The following is a 16,628-nucleotide window of genomic DNA, read 5'->3' as shown; positions in this document are numbered from 1 at the left end:
TCCAAAAAAAGTTGTGTTTTTTTGTTTGTTTTTTGTTTTTATTGAGACAGACTTTTGCTCTTGTTGCCCAAGCTGGAATGTAATCATATTGGTCAGGCTGGTCTCAAACTCCTGACCTCAGGTGATCCGCCCACCTCTGCCTCCCAAAGTGCTGGGATTCCAGGCGTGAGCTACCACGCCCAGCAAAAAAAGTTTTTCATATTTAAGTGTTAATGCAGAAGAGTAGAAAACACATAGAGGAATGTTACGTTGCTCACTGATTCTCTCAATTTAAAAAGATTTTTTTTTGGAGATAGGGTTTCACTCTATTGCCCAGGCTGGTCTCAAATGCCTGGCCTCCCACTTCAGCCACCTGAGTAGCTGGGATCACAGATGTGAGCCACTACATCTAGCCATTTAATTCTTACACAAGTTTTTTTCCATCTTTTTAAAAAATATATAAAAATAAGATGCACATGGTTAAAAAATAGAAAGCATGCAAAACAGTATGCAATAAAAAGTCTCTCAATGCAGACCTTCTGACCCATTCCCAAAAGGTCCCATTCATTCTACACTGGGAAAACTTCTGTATATTCTTTCTAGGATGTTCCTTGCATATACGTGGATATGCTTTTTTCCCCCTAAAAAAAAAAAATACTAGTGAGAAAATATTAAACACTGCATTGTATCTTGCTTTTTTATTTTTCATTTAATGTTATATATTGGAAGATTTTTCTCTTAAAAAAAACAGAGTTGTGTTACTTATAATTGCATATTTTTCTGTCTTCCATAAATTATTTAAATAATAGTCCCTACTGATGACAATACGAATGTTCCTCAATGTTCTGCTGTTTTTAAAACCTGTGTAATTCTTATATGTGGAATTCTTATAGGTGGACGGATGTTAGAGACCAGCCTGGATAACATACTAAGATCCCATCTCTACAGGAAAAAAAAAAAAAATTCCTAACATTAGGTATGGAAAAATCTACTCCTTCCTTACTGATCTGAAATGTCACCTTTCTTATTAAACTTCTACATTTACTTCAGCTTATTTCTGGGCTCTGTTCCCTTGATCTGTCTATCCCTGCCACCAATGACAATCTGTTGGGAGCAAGTCCCCCAAAATCTGGCCATAAACTGGCCCCCACAACTGGCCATAAACAAAATCTCTGCAGCACTGTAACATGTTCATAATGCTTTTCTCTCCTGGTATGTTGTCCTATTGACATTTAAGATCTGAATGCACAGCATTTTAATGTACCCTTTCTACTCTTTGTAAGTAACTAGAAACCATTAAAAATAAACAGTATGAAAACTTAGAAACTCCAATTAGTCCACCTCTTTTTAACTTTGTCTCAGGTACAATAATGTTAAATTCCAAAATCGTAAGCAAACATAAATGTCTTTATTTGATCTCTGTGCCTTTCAACAAGACCTTAGTTACAATTAATCTTCTAGTGTAATGACAATTTCTTGATATTCATATAGACAGACTTCTAACAAAGACATTAATTTTGACAAATGTTTTAAAAAATTTGTTTCTGTGTCAGCAAAAGAAACTTTGCTTATTATGGCACTAGTAGGTTAACATTTCAAACTATTTTCTTTAATATACGTTTCTAACAAAGCAGTACCAAAGTTCAAATAATTTCTATCTTCTGGACAATAAAAACAATTTAAATAAATTTTCAAAAGTAACTACAAAGCAAATTCAAGTTCTTAATCTATAAGAAAAGTTGTAGTTAAACTTTACAATCTAGGATCCCTTATTTGAATTCTGCTAGCTGAAAGAGTAAGTTTGAAGTTCATTTACTCTTAATTGACACAAGACTTCTTACACCCCAGGATCCCACCATAAAGTTTAAGAAAGCAACAATGACAATACAGAAAAGCGTAAATCACCTTTTTTAACCTATTCTTTTAATAAACTAGCTATTTACCTTTTGATTCAAAATTATAAATTAGACTTTTGTTTTTATTACTAATGCTACCTAGCCAACATGCTTACTGGTAAATGTCATTAAAATGGCAGACATGCAAGTCAAGAAATCTATTCACCCACCCTTAACTCCTTTATCCACAAATAGTCTTTCAGCTCCGCTTCCATACCTGGTCTCCACTGAAAACTTTAAAACTGTAAGAAAAAGGAGTCGGCTGGCACGGAAATAAAATGTTTGCTCTGTCAGTACAGGACATTTACCTAACACAGACTCCTGAGAATAGCCCATGATAGGATTTCACCAAAACGATACAATGTAGCTACCTCCCAGGCTTACACTCTTCCCAAAGAGTTAGTTCTGCTAACCCAGAGGCACTTATTCCTAGTGTCATCAATAATATTTTTCCTTAGTTTCATGATTCATAAAGGAGTTCTGGCACTTAAACCAAAAGAAAAGCCTTTTTATACATTTCTTTCTTGGTAAAAGGCAAAAACCAGTTTCTCTGGCATTATATTGACTTGAAAACTAGTACTATTAAAATTGTTGTCAGTAACCAAGAAATAAGTGTAAATGAAAATCATGAAGTACTACATCGTCTTTTGGGAAGTGCCTTCTAAATTAGAGGTAGGGGTACTTTTGTTTTTTTTAAGTGCATTTTATGGAGAGTAAGTCATTCGTAAGATTGCATCCACATACAGCAACCTACATGCTACAAAAAGTAGGATCAACCTGAACATCTCATTCCCTAGTCTAATAAAGAATGGGGATCATGGTTTCTAAGGGCTCCTCCATTCAACAGGAGCACTAACATTAAGACTCTATGACTGGATATTTAAAACAGGGAGGAAGCTGATCAACAAAGTCACAGTCTACAGCTTATACTCATAGCATAACTCTCCAAATAAAACAGATCATCAGAATGGCAGCAATGTTTTACTGTTCTATTTTTTATGGAAGAACTTACTTGGCATTTTACTTTCTGAGGACAAGAAATCTTACATATCTTTGTATTTCTAGAACCAAACACAGTGCCTTCCACATAGCAGAAATAAGTACTCATGTGGGTGACTGCTTATCTTAATGCCTACTTGTCTATTCAGCAATTGTTACTTACGGAATTTCAAAGCAGAAAAGTTCTTCTATGTCAACAACTATCAAACATTACTGAAATAATTAAATTTCCATTTCTAACACAAATGTACTAAAAGAAAAACAACATGCTTAACTCTTTGCATCTATTTGTGCTCTGACCAATACACCTAGGTATTTGGGAAGGAGGAAGGAGCTCTAACTTACCATATATATGAAAAGAGGCACAATGCTCTGCAATGCTCCCATATATTGTCCAAGAGCTATATTAAATCTTTCAATATAGAGATCTGGAGGGCTGGCCTGTGAGAAAGAACAGAAGTGTGATCAATCTGGGAAACCTGGGAAAGACCTTCCACTACAATCTGAAATACAAATAGAAGGAATTCAAAATTCATAGAGATTCACCAAAAAAAAAAAAAAAAGAGGAAGACACGTACACTCTGAAGGTAAGACTTCTACCTTTGTTCCAAAATCTATGTAAAACAGGTTTAGCCATCTTTAAAAGCTGTGTAACCTCAACATACTAATTAAAAGGCTTTTTCTTTTACTGAATAAAAAGGTGCACTCAGGCCGGGCATAGTGGCTCACACCTGTAATCCCAGCATTTTGTGAGGCCAAGGTGGGTGGATCACTTGAGGTCAGGAATTCAAGACCAGCCTGGCCAACACGGTGATACCCCCGTCTCTACTAAAACTACAAAAATTAGCCAGGTGGGGTGGCAGGTGCCTGTAATCCCAGCCACTTGGGAGGCTCAGGCAGGAGAATCATTTGAACCTGGAGGCGGAGGTTGCAGTGAGCCGAGATCACACCACTGCACTCCAGCCTAGGCGACAGAGCAAAACTTTGTCTCAAAAAAAAAAAAAAAAGATGCACTCAAAGATAAATAACATGATTTTTTAAAACTATTACTGAATTACATGGATATTCTATATAGAAACCAAAATATATTTGAAGCTGGAATAAGTTGGGAGGATATTCAACTAAGTGGTATAGGCTTCATGTACTATTAGAATGGCTAATGAAATTTACAATTACCTTAAGCACAGAAATATTCTGATTTCTATGCTAACTTGGTTGTAAACCACTTCTGTAGCTAATTATAAATATTAGTTAGAAAGCATGGACACAAATGACACACATCTTCAGCTCTGTAGAGTAGTAAAATACATTTCTCTATTAACTCACTTTTACAAAATACCAAATCATAAAACCATCAAAAGAGAACACTTCCAACTTTTTTATATGTTATATACTGAGTAGAATATAGACTGTGTTCCTCTAAAATTCCTATGTTGAAGCCCTAAACCCCTAGTACTGCCATACTAGGAATAAGGAATTAATTAAGCCTACATGAAGTCATGAGGGTAGAGCCCTGATCCTACAGGATTAGTGTTCTTAGATGGAAACACTAGAACACTCAGGTTCTCACTCCTCCCACAGGGCTCAGAAAAAAAGGCCATGTAAGGACTGCAGTGAGAAGGCAGCCATTTACAAGCCAGGAAGAGGGCCCTCACCCGGAACCAAATAGGAAGCACCTTTGTCTTCGACTTCCTAGCCTCCAGAACCAGGAGAAACAAATTTCTTTGTTTAAGCCACCCAGTTCATAGTACAGCTGACCCTTGAAAAACCGGAGAGTTAGGGGAGCCAACACCCAAACACAGTCAAAAATCTGTGTATTACTTTTCACATCCCCCCCAAATTTAACTACCAGACTACTGTTGACCAGAAGTCTCACTGGTAACATAAACCGTCAATTATCACATATTTTGTATATTCTAGGTATCATTTATACTGTAGTCTTAAAGTAAGCTGGAGAAAAAATATTAACAAAATCATCAAGAAGAAAAAATGTATCTATTCATTAAGTGGAAGTATATCATCATAAAGATTTTCATCCTCATCTCCACAGTGGGAAAAGGGTTGGCCTTGCTGTGTCACAGGGGTGGGAGAAAATCCATGCATAAGTGGACCTACGCAGGTCAAACGCGTGTTGTTCAAGGGTCAGCTGTATTTTGTTGTGGTAGCCCAGTCGAAGACACTGTTTTACAAAAGTGCATCCATGCATGATGTCATTCTATTCTGTAAAGCTAAGTTAATTAGGTCCCATTTTAACACTAAAGAAACACCTACAGGGCCACTAATTTGTCTAAGATGAGACCATCAGCAAACGATAGATCCGGGTCTTCCAATGAAGAATTCATTTCTGGGTCAGAGTGTTAGGGGATGAGCATGGTACAACACAGAATGCAAACAAAACTGATTCTACACAAGAACTAACTTGTGGCAGTCCCACAGCCTATCAATCACATCTTACACAAAAAGTCTTGCTTTCAAATAAGGATATTAAGAAATGTCATATGGAAGGATTCCTAAATATTAAATTTTAAAACATGAAATTATAAGACCACTTCAGCTAAGCTGTTTCAGAAATGTTCAAATGTTTTGATACTATTTTCAAAGAAGATTCAACTCATATTTCAGTTCTACTTAGAAGCTTATATACATGTAAAGAATTGTCTTTACTTCTCCTAATTCATCTTCCATTACTGAGTACTTACAGGTTTGGTGCACGCTAGGTATTTTTATTTACATTTCCTTTTTTAATTTTCTTTTTTTCTTGTACATTTTGAGACAGGTCTTGCTCTGTCTTCCAGGCTGGAGTGCAGCTCACTGCGGCCTCCACCTCCCAGGCTCAACTGATCGATCCTCCCACCTCAGCCACCTCCCAAGTAGCTGGGACAACAGGTATGCAGCACTAGGCCTGCCTAATTTGTTTGTTTGTCTGTTTGTTTTGGTAGAGATGGGGTCTTGCTATATCGCCCAGACTGGTCCTAAATTCCTGGGTTCAAGCCTCAGCCTCCCAAAGGGCTGGGATTACAGGTGTGAGCCACCACACCCAGCCCATTTCTTTTTCTTAGTCCTTCTGCCTATAAATTGAATGTTATTTCCATTTTACAGATGAGGTGACTGGGGCTCAGAAATAGTCACCTGCCTATAATTCTACAGTGAATAAACCCAAGAACTACGAGTCAAACCATGACCAATCCAAGGTCTTCTACACCTACTTAAATTCTCTTTCGGCACCTTGAAACCTTTTCATAAACTTCTCAATATAGGGCACAACTGTCTACCTCTGGTTGCACAGCAAAGAACAGGACTGACAATGGGAATACTAGCACTCCCCAAAAGACATAAGGCCTCCCTGACTGTTCTTTCTACCTGACCATCTCCATCCACACCCACTAAGCTGGCTAACTTCTCCTAGTCATTCCTTCAAAAATATCTGACTACATGGCCCTTCCGTGGGGCACCACTACATTCACTTCCCTCACTGGGTAGTCTCTGTTACTACCTTCAAGCCCCTGGAGGGCAATATTTGTGTCTTATCTGTGTATCTCCAGTGCTGACCACAGTGCGTGGAACATAGTAGATACAGAATGCATTGTTTTCCAAGGAAAGTGTCTTGTTTAAATCTCAACTTTGACTCTCAATCTAATTTAGCATTATTTAAATCTAAATTCCTACTTAACAAGGCTGTATGACATTAAGAAATTCATTTTGCCCTCAATATCTATATCTATACATTCAAAATAGGAAAAATACTAGCTGTGGTACTTCCAAGATGTGATGAAAATCAAATAAAATAGTGGTGTTTTGAAAATGTCAAGTATTCCACATGTATATGCAACTAGGAAGTAAACTCCTTTCTGAATTAACTACCCATTTGTCTAATGCTTCAAAAAAAAATCCAACAACATTTTTGTTTTTGAGATGGAGTCTTGCTCTGTCACCCAGGCTGGAGTGCAATGGCATCATCTCGGCTCACTGCAACCTCCGTCTCCCAGGTTCAAGTGATTCCTCTGTCTCAGCCTCCTGAGTAGCTGGGATTACAGGTGTGGGCAACCACACCCAGCTAATTTTTTTGTATTTTTAGGAGAGATGGGGTTTCACCATGTTGGCCAGGCTGGTCTCGAAATCCTGACCTCAAGTGATCCGCCCACTTCGGCCTCCCAAAGTGCTGGGATTACAGCCATGAGCCACCGCACCTGGCCTAATAATATTTTTAAAAGCATTCTTTGTTAACGAAAGAACCTGGGGAAAATGGATCCATGTTATAAGCAAACTTTTACCTATAACTCGTGAACAGAATCATATGTAACATCTTCCTCTAAACTGCTTCGAAGAACTCTAAAAATGATTATTTCGGCAAAGAAATACATTTTAGAAGTATTATGTGAAAAAAAATCTTAAAAGCTGTTGCATCAAAATAATGTTCTCTTTTTACAAAAGATCACTTTATCCTACACTCTAGGCCCCATTGGGGAAACTGTTACCTATTTGATTTACCTTATTTCAACATGACAGTATTTGGCTTGGACATTCAAGTTTTTACCCCTAAACAAGCAAGCTTTGCTTTTTCCCCAAAGAAAACAAGAAAAAACTGCCAGAAAAATAATAACCATTGTTACAGGATCTTTGGGGTGTCATTTTTCTGGCCAGAAACCCCTGTCTTTACCTGAGTTTTGCTGGGACCCACTGGGCTCATTTTGCCCACTCGACCTAGCAGGCTGCGCTCGGCTCACGCTACTGGCCTGGGTCCCATGCCTGCCAAAGGCAAGTCAGGTGTGGAATGGCAAGGGGTGTGTGAGTGAGCATGGGGTCCGGCCACTGCACACAGTCAGACATGCTGGCTGCTGCAGCAGGGCAAGCAGCTCCAGGTGCTGGCACAGGTGCTGGCTCTCTGAGAAGCTGTGGCCGGACCAGGCACACCACAAGCAGCTTCCACAGATGGCACTGGGAAATATGGTGGTGCCTGGAAGCTTGAAAACTCCAAGAACCAAACGGCCCCAAAGAGGGAGTGACAGCCCTGGCTCAGGGAGCTCGCAGGTCTGGGCTTCCCGAAGGGTCACAACTCTTCTTTCCTTCTCTTCGCCCACAATGTGGCGAGCAAGGGGCATGTCTCAGCCCTGTTTGTGTTACAGCTCTTTAGCTTCACCATTCAGTGGGCCCCGAGTTCCTGTCCTGCGACCAGAAGAAAAGATCCGCAGACAAGTGGAGGAGCAAGACAAAGAGGAGCTTCACTGAGCAACAGAACAGCTCAGAGAAAACTTGCAGGGAGCAGCTCCTTTCCACAGCCTGGGTGTCTGGACAAGTGTTCAGCTCCTAGCAGAAAGGGTAGCTCCTCTCTGCAGCTGGTCGTCTCACTGTCTGCACAGCTCTCAGCAGAACACATGCCCTTAAGTGAGTGGCTCCTCTCTGCAGCTGGTCATCTCAACAACTGTTCAGCTCTGGGTAAGCCCAGGGCTTTTATGGGCTCAGAAGGGAGGAAGTACGTGCCCACTGGTCCATGGCCAGCCACAGGCAGGCCTGGAAAAGGCACCACAAGTTCCCACTCCAGTCTGTAAGACTGGCAGCCTGGCCCCAGCCTTCAGGCCCTCCTTGGCTTGAAGGGGGGGCCTCACTGGGGACCTGCCCTCTTCCACCCCAGGAACCTGTCTGCCTGCTGCTGCTGTTCATGGAGCCCACGCTGTAGGTGCCAAGGGGCGCCTGCAGGCCAGCGCCAAGCTGAGCTCGGCACCCCTCGGCTTCTTTTCTATACTTGTCAGTGCCCAAAGTCCGAAGGGGACTGAGGTAGCAGGGGGCTAGTGTGTTTACACTGCCCTGAGCATGTGCACACCTGGCCAGGCTGCGACAGCACCTGGGCTCACCCCCAACTTTGCTCCAAGATCAGAGTGGGTGCCAACAGCAGGGAGAAGCCAGGCAGTGGGAGCAGACTCTTCTGAGCGTTTGAGGGCAGGGGGTCCTTCCTGGGCCCCCAAGAATGCAGGGATGTCTGAGTCCACAGCTGTGGATTGGGTGGCTGCAGCAGCACCCAGTGTGTTCCCCTCCAACTTAGAAGAGGCAAGGCTCCTGCTTGTCCCTGGCTCCTGCCGGCTCCATGGAGCGTGCAGCCCCACCCGTGCCACCTCCCTACTACAGTGGCATGATGGCAGTAGCCACTCCAGATGGGCCACCACTGCCATCACTATTACTCCAAACTTGCTCCAATTTTTCGTAACAGATCTAGATTCCCTGAGTTTTGTAATATAGCTGTGTGAGGATATTTTTAAAACAATGAGTAATGCATTCATCTGGTTGAAAATTCAAATGAGTTCAAATAGGTTTAGAGTAAGTTTTCCTTTCATTCCTTCCTCCCTGAACCAACCAATACTTTTTATATCCTTCCAGAAGAACTTTATGCCTATACTAGAAAATAAATGTCCCATTTATAGCTCTTTATACACAAATGCTAAGGTATAATCACACACATCTGTACTTTCCCTAACAATGGATCTTGTAGTCAGTTTTATTCCAGTAGTTCTCGCTAACATTTTGGTCTCTGGAAACCTTTACACTCCTAAAAACAACTCAAGATTCCAAAAAGCTTTTTGTTTATATGCAGGTTGTATCTATGAGTATTTACCATAATAAAAATTAAAACTAGGTTCTAAAAATACATATTAATTCATTCTAAAATGACAATAACAAACTCATCACCATCTTATTTTTATGAAAAATAACTATCTACCAAAACAAAATTTAGTAAGAGGAGTGTCACTGTTTTTGCATTTGTGCAAGTCTCTTTAGAGCCTAGCTTAATAGAAGACAGCTGGATTCTCATATCTGCTTCTGCGATGGAATCAGTTGTGATGTGTTATTTTCTGAAACAATCAATGAATTTGTTTTACTCTATTCCATTAAAAGCCACTGGTCTATCTTCTACTTTGAATGGATCTTTTCCATATACACTTTATAACATCACACATTGATCATTTGGAAAATACTGATTCTCTGAATTATGTAGATCTTCCCAATGTTGATTTCATTAGACAATATCAAAAAAATACATCTCTGATGAGACAGTATCAACACTTATCTCATCAGAAGTCTTTTTAAGTATTGGGAAGCTATCAAGGTCACCGTGGTAGATACAAATTTTCCAAAATTTTAATTTTCACTTCAAAATTCAAATTTCATTATTGGCAACAAATGCTGTCAGTCATTTTCCTTGAAGTGACAATCTTAGTTCACTAATTTCTGAGAAAATGTCTGTCAAATGCCAAAGTCTAGCCATAGTCTGTCAGCCATTTTTCAAGTGAAAATAGTGTTCTATGGGGAAAGGCAGGGTTAGTTCAAAATTCATACAATCACATAAGCACTTTTTCTCAAAACCGCCATTGTACTCTGGTATGCAGTATCCCATTTCTTTACATAAAATATTTTTTAAAGTATAAAGTCACAATTTAATAAAATTAATAATTTTCTCTGTTTCATCTGGGACATTCTTAATGAAAACGGCTTCCTCCCCACCAAAAGCATGTGGAAATGAAGATTCATGCTAAGGTACCGGCATCTATCCATCATTATTCATAGACCCCTCTGAAAGGCTTTTGGGGACCCTCCGAGGGCCTCAAAACACACACACTAAGAATATCTATTTCTGTAAGATGCTAGAATGTACTATTTATTTAATCAGATGTCATACTGATAGCTTGGTGCTAATCCTTTGTTACCAGATTGTTGCACTGAGTAACTTCATATAGATGTTACAGACAATAATTTCAAAACAACTTTTAAATTAAAAAAGGTAGAAATAGATAAGTCTTATGCATAATTATATAAAAAATAATTTCAGTGTCTAGTTTAAATAGTCAAATACCACTGTGAAATACCACTAAAAATATATACATATACATACATGGTCCTAAGGTGAAAAATGCCTCACAGCAAGAAAGGAAAAGACAGATTTGATATACATACCACACCTCCACAGAAGGGAAGGGGAAAGAAAGCTTGTCGTCTTTAATTTTCAAAGCTAAACAAGAAAGGTTGGTTGGTCAGTCACCCTAATCTGATGTATATTAATAATTTTAGAAGAGGATGATTTGTTTAAACAATTTTACTAGTCAACAGACTTAAATATACTATCATGCGGGTCAGTACTGCCCAAAGGAACTTTCTTTGATGATGGGAATGTTCTATATCTGCACTGTTCAATATGGTAACCACTGGCCACGTGTGGTTATTGAGCCTTGGAATGTGTTTAATTAAACTAAGGAACCAAATATTTACTTCATTTTAATTGTACTAGTCATACATAACTGGACAATGCAGATGTAAAATACAAACGAGTTCTACAATTTCATATTTATATCCTTCCTCCTCTGCCTACTCCCATCCTCGTCCCCATCCAACCAAAATGAAACATGAAAAAAATTAAGAATATGTGCTTTTATCTTCACAAAAGCATTCTGGTTGTCTTCAAATAAATAAGTGACTTTTGCATGCTGGAATGAAGTAGACAGGAATAAGGGGAGGAAGACTCTAATAAACATGACAAAACATGTATCTTTGTGGAAGTAATATACGTTCGTTGAAATTTTTAAAATTTTAAAATGCAACTATAGAAAAATAACCACTACCAACATCGGTAGAAAATTATTACCATTTTGGTAACTTTGTTCTTTTTTTTCTTCCTGTGTGCATGTGTCTGTTTCTAAACAACTATGGCTTATTTTGTAACCTGATTTTTTTATTTTTTTTAGAGACAGAGTCTCGCTCTGTCGCCCAGGCTGGAGTGCAGTGGCACGATCTCGGCTCACTGCAAGCTTCGTCTCCCAGGTTCACACCATTCTCCTGCCTCAGCCTCCCAAGTAGCTGGGACTACAGGCACCCACCACCACGCCTGGCTAATTTTTTTGTGTGTTTTTTTTTTTAGTAGGGACGGGGTTTCACTGTGTTAGCCAGGATGGTGATCCACCTGCCTCGGCCTCCCAAAGTGCTGGGATTACAGGCGTGAGCCACTGCACACGGCCTGTAACCTGATTTTATCGCCCAGCTAAAGATCATCACCATCTCTCCCAAGTCAAATTTCTTTCTATAACCTAATTTTAAAAACTATTTGGACACATCATTGTCTATTTCATCAGTTCCTTGTCACTGGATATTTAGGCAATGCTTTGCTGTTTATGTTGTCCAGGTCTGCATGGATACTTCTAATCCAGACCAGCACTCTAGCTGTGCAAATGTATGAGCAGCATCAGCAACAACACAATCTTATTCTTTTTTTTTTTGGCTGGGGTGCAGTGGGGTGATCTCGGCTCACCACAAGCTCCGCCTCCTGGGTTCTCACCATTCTCCTGCCTCAGCCTCCTGGGTAGGTGGGACTACAGGTGTCCGCCATCACACCCGGCTAATTTTTTGTATTTTTAGTAGAGATGGTGTTTCACCATGTTGGCCAGGATGGTCTCGATCCCCAGACCTCATGATCCGCCCGCCTCGGCCTCCCAAAGTGCTGGGATTACATGCGTGAGCCACTGCGCCTGGCCCACAGTCTTAAACATAAGATACACTGCACTCCCTGCTTAAGAGAGAGACTAGGTTCAGGAACAATGATACATTTCCATAGGCCAATGGACCTCAAAGAATGCTTCTCTCCGAATCACCTGAAGGGACTGGTAATGATGCAGATTCCTTTGCCACACTCCAAAGTCTTGATGCGGAAACTTTCCAGAGGTGTGTATTTTTAGTGAGAACTTCAACGAAGTCTAAACAGCTGGCCCACCTGTTAAGCATTTAGGAACCTCTACATCTTAAGCCTCTTCCAAGAAATGAGAGGAACTCTACAGGAAGGAAGTCTGCAGGATTCAAGAGAAAACTGCGCAGTAATCACCCATGTAACACAGGCATTTACTGCAGGACAATTTAGCTGCAAACTGCACTGAAATCAGTAAAAATAGGATACACTAACATTTTAACATTATTGTTAGACTATAGGTAAAATCAGTAAAAATAGGATACACTAACATTTTAACATTATTGTTAGACTATAGGTAAATTTTTCTCTTAAAAGTTAATGGCTTCTTGACTAGTATCAAATTCAGGGAGTATAAAGTTATTAAAATATAACTCAAGTTCCACCTCAGCTTAGAAAGCAGAAAGCTGTGAAAGAACATCACTCCCATTCTTATGATAAGAAAAAGCTGGTTAACCAAAATAATCACAATTTTTGAGCTCATCAGACACCTAAGGTGTCTTTAACTTACACTTGCAATGTCCAACTAGGTGAGAAGAATTTCAGAGCCACAAGCTCCTCTAAAGAAAATAAAGGACAGATGGACTATTTCTCTGTTGGTGATGGTAGTCATAAAAGCATGTAAGCAAACAACAGAAACGGTAATGGCCAAGTGTGAACTAACAGTGCAGAATCCCTGGGAGCTTCAACACAAGGGCAGTCAGCACTTCCTCCCCAACTCTTTTCCATGGGTTTCCACTGGGTCATCAAGAGAGGGACTGTGGGCAGTGAAAGAAATCAGAGAGGCCATCCTCCATGACAGGACGTGCCGGGCTTAGCAAGACTTGAGGATGAAGCAGGAATACCTAAAGAAGTCGATGAACACATCATGGAGTCCTCCATGACAAAAAAGATGGTGATTAACTGCCAATGGAAGACATGAACAAAAACTGCCTGCGCCCTAGAACCTACCCAGATTCAAAGGAAAAGCCATTTGCTGAAGGGAAGGGGTAAGAAACCCTGCAACCTGCTGACCCTTCTTTGACCTTAGGCAAAAACTATCTACCACTGGAAGACAGGCAGGTGATCCTCCAGCCCTGCTGACAAAGGTCAGCAACCATTTTCAGGATGGTAGAAAATCCACTCATGCCCAGGTTTCCACACTATTACGAAGCAAAAATACACTGCTGCTGATGGAAGTGCAGGTAACTTGCTTACTCCCAAGGTTCCCCAAAGACACAAGGTAAAATTTGGTTGCCACAGGGTGTGTGCCAGGCAGGACAAGGGAGGGGAGAGTGGGGGAGGGAACTCACCTGCACACTAGACCAGAGATCAACAAACTAGAGCCTGTGGGCCAAATCTTGTCTACCCCCCGTTTTTATTAAGTACGTTCTGGAACACAGCAATGCCCCTTCATTATGTAATCTGTGTGGCTGCTTTCATTTGCACCAGCAGAGCTGGACGCAGGAGCTGGACAAAGACCACACAGCCCATGAAGATATTTACTATCTGACCCTTAACTGAACAAGCTGACAACCCCTCACCTGACAAGACGTAAGGGCTATCCACAACTGGGGTGGGGAGAAGGTGTATGGGAACACTGAGAAAGCCCCACCTCCGAGACTTAGGGGCACAGGGACTACCTATGACTGAGGCAGGAGCAAGAAAACAAAACAACAAATTCCCAGACAAAAACCCACACACGCAAACCTGCCCTGCACTCCCACCCCAAGCCGCATATCAAGTAACAACAGCTACGGGAAGCTGGGAGAGGGACAACAGAGCAAAGACAGACATCCCCCTACCCCTCCCAGTGAGACAGGGCCTGGTAGGAGCCGAGGGCAGGAGCAAAGCACTGAAAACACTCCTGAATCACATAAAGAACGGGGTAGCCACAGTCCACCACTAGAGGAACATGAAGCCTAAAGCAACAAGAAAACTCAAACTATCAACTACTGACAAGATTAACTCAACTCCTCATACTGACAGAAGAGAGGCATGCCCATTTCGTTTTTTTTGTTTATTTGTTTGTTTTTTTTTGAGTCAGAGTCTCGCACTGTCCACTGTCACCCAGCCTAGAGTGCAGTGGCGCGATCTCTGCTCACTGCAAGCTCCGCCTCCCAGGTTCATGCCATTCTCCTGCCTCAACCTCCTTGAGTAGCTGGGACTAAGGTGCCTGCCACCACGCCCGGCTAATTTTTTCTATTTTTTTTTCAGTAGAGACGGGGTTTCACTGTGTTAGCCAGGATGGTCTCAATCTCCTGACCTCATGATCCGCCCGCCTCGGCCTCCCAAAGTGCTGAGATTACAGGCGTGAGCCACCGCGCCCAGCCAAGGCATACCCATTTCCAAACAGAAACTGTTCTCTTTAAGCTAAACTGGTTCTTTTTATTCTAATCGTTCTAAGCTAAACTGTTCTTTTTATATACAATGTCCAACATTCAATAAAAAACTAAGACCAAAAGAGCAAAAACACAGCCCACTGTCAAGAACTAAACATTCAACATGCACAGACACAGAGATGGCCCACATGAAGGAGCTATCATACAGACACTTTAAAATAACTATGATTAATACATGCAATGACCTAGTAGAAAAGGCAGATAACACGCACAAAAAGATGGGAGAATTTCAGCAGGGAAATGGAAACTATTTTTAAAAGAGTCAAATGGAAATGTTAAATTCTCAAATAGTTTATTCAAAGTCCTTTAACATTTATTCCTATAATAAGTACAATTTTGGCAGTTTTGTATCCCATACAAATGCACCTGGATGCCATCTCAAGGATCCTTAATACTATTTTCTCAATCAAATTGGGAATTTTTCTAAAAATCTGCCTTTAGATGACTATAGCAAAAACTACTAATGGGTAATATGCTTTCAGTCCAGCTTATTCCATGACTTTCCAGAGCAATACCATATACTACTACGGACAGCTGTGTCAAGGCTCTAGAAGCAACAGCCGTTACATACTGGAAGCTGACAAAGACGCTTCATAAAAACTGAATTTCTTGGCCGAGCACGGTGGCTCACACCTGTAATCCCAGCAATTTGGGAAGCCAAGGCAGACAGATCACCTGAGGTCAGGAGTTCAAGACCAGCCTGACCAACACAGAGAAACCCCATCTCTACCAAAACTACAAAATTAGCCGGGAGTGGTGGCACATGCCTGTAATACCAGCTACTTGGGGGGCCGAGGCAGGAGAATCGCTTGAATCTGGGAGGCGGAGGTTGCGGTGAGCCAAGACGGCACCATTGCACTCCAGCCTGGGCAACAAGAGCGAAACTCCGTCTCAAAAAAAAAAAAAAAGGAATTTCTTTCCAAATATACAAATACATCTGACACTCCATTCTCATTCTTGCTGTGCAGATATTTCCATATTAGAATAATATCCAAAAAATAGTGATACAGAAGGTAATGATCTTCAGGAGCTATTTAAGAGCTATTACATATCAGACACTTCTCATATAAACTATAAGCATGGTTTTCAATTGAAAGCTACAATAAAGTCAACTGAGTCTAAGAAGATACTTCTCTTTTCACTTAGATCTTTTACTTCTCAAAGTTAACTGCTACTATCATTATATGAAATTTTTTTCATTATTTATTTCTAAAATAAGACTTCCTTCATTTTCCAAATACTATTTGGACTTAATAAACTGAATTAAATCTGGCTTCTGTGATCCTGGGTTCATTTAGCTTATCTACATGAAACAATCTGTATTCTAATCCTAGCTTTTAAAGTAACTAGCTAGGTGACACTGAGCAGCTATAAAAGGTTCAAGTATTACTAAATGGAGAAATATTCAAAGAAGCCAGATAAGGCTAGGCTGACTTCTCCCTTCCCCACACACTTTATCTCTATGTAACACTTAGCAAACACTAATTTACTTACACTACTTACACCTATTTGCTATTATTTTGGAAAGGAAACCTTTTTCCTTATCTTTTCTAACTTAAGTTACACAGTTCAGTCTCAAAGACAGTATATTTTAAAAAGAATACAATTCATAATTGTACTCTGTACACCATAATAAACAAATGCAAATAGCTATTATTT

General features: G+C 40.4%; 1 protein-coding gene across 1 annotated transcript in view; it reads right to left on the bottom strand.

The window, feature by feature from the left end:
• The window catches only part of CACUL1 (CDK2 associated cullin domain 1), a 67,724-nt gene that overhangs the window by 22,107 nt on the left and 28,989 nt on the right, over window positions 1-16,628 (bottom strand). Inside the window, exon 4 of the mRNA XM_033181528.1 lies at window positions 3,219-3,314. Coding sequence (XP_033037419.1) covers window positions 3,219-3,314 — 96 coding nt within the window. The remainder of the gene's footprint in view (window positions 1-3,218; window positions 3,315-16,628) is intronic.

This window comes from Trachypithecus francoisi, unplaced genomic scaffold (genome assembly GCF_009764315.1).
Source record: "Trachypithecus francoisi isolate TF-2019V2 unplaced genomic scaffold, Tfra_2.0 Contig01579, whole genome shotgun sequence".
In the NCBI taxonomy this organism is placed as follows: Eukaryota; Metazoa; Chordata; class Mammalia; order Primates; family Cercopithecidae; genus Trachypithecus; species Trachypithecus francoisi.
Note: the sequence above shows the minus strand (reverse complement) of the source record. Positions and strands in the feature narration are given on the sequence as shown.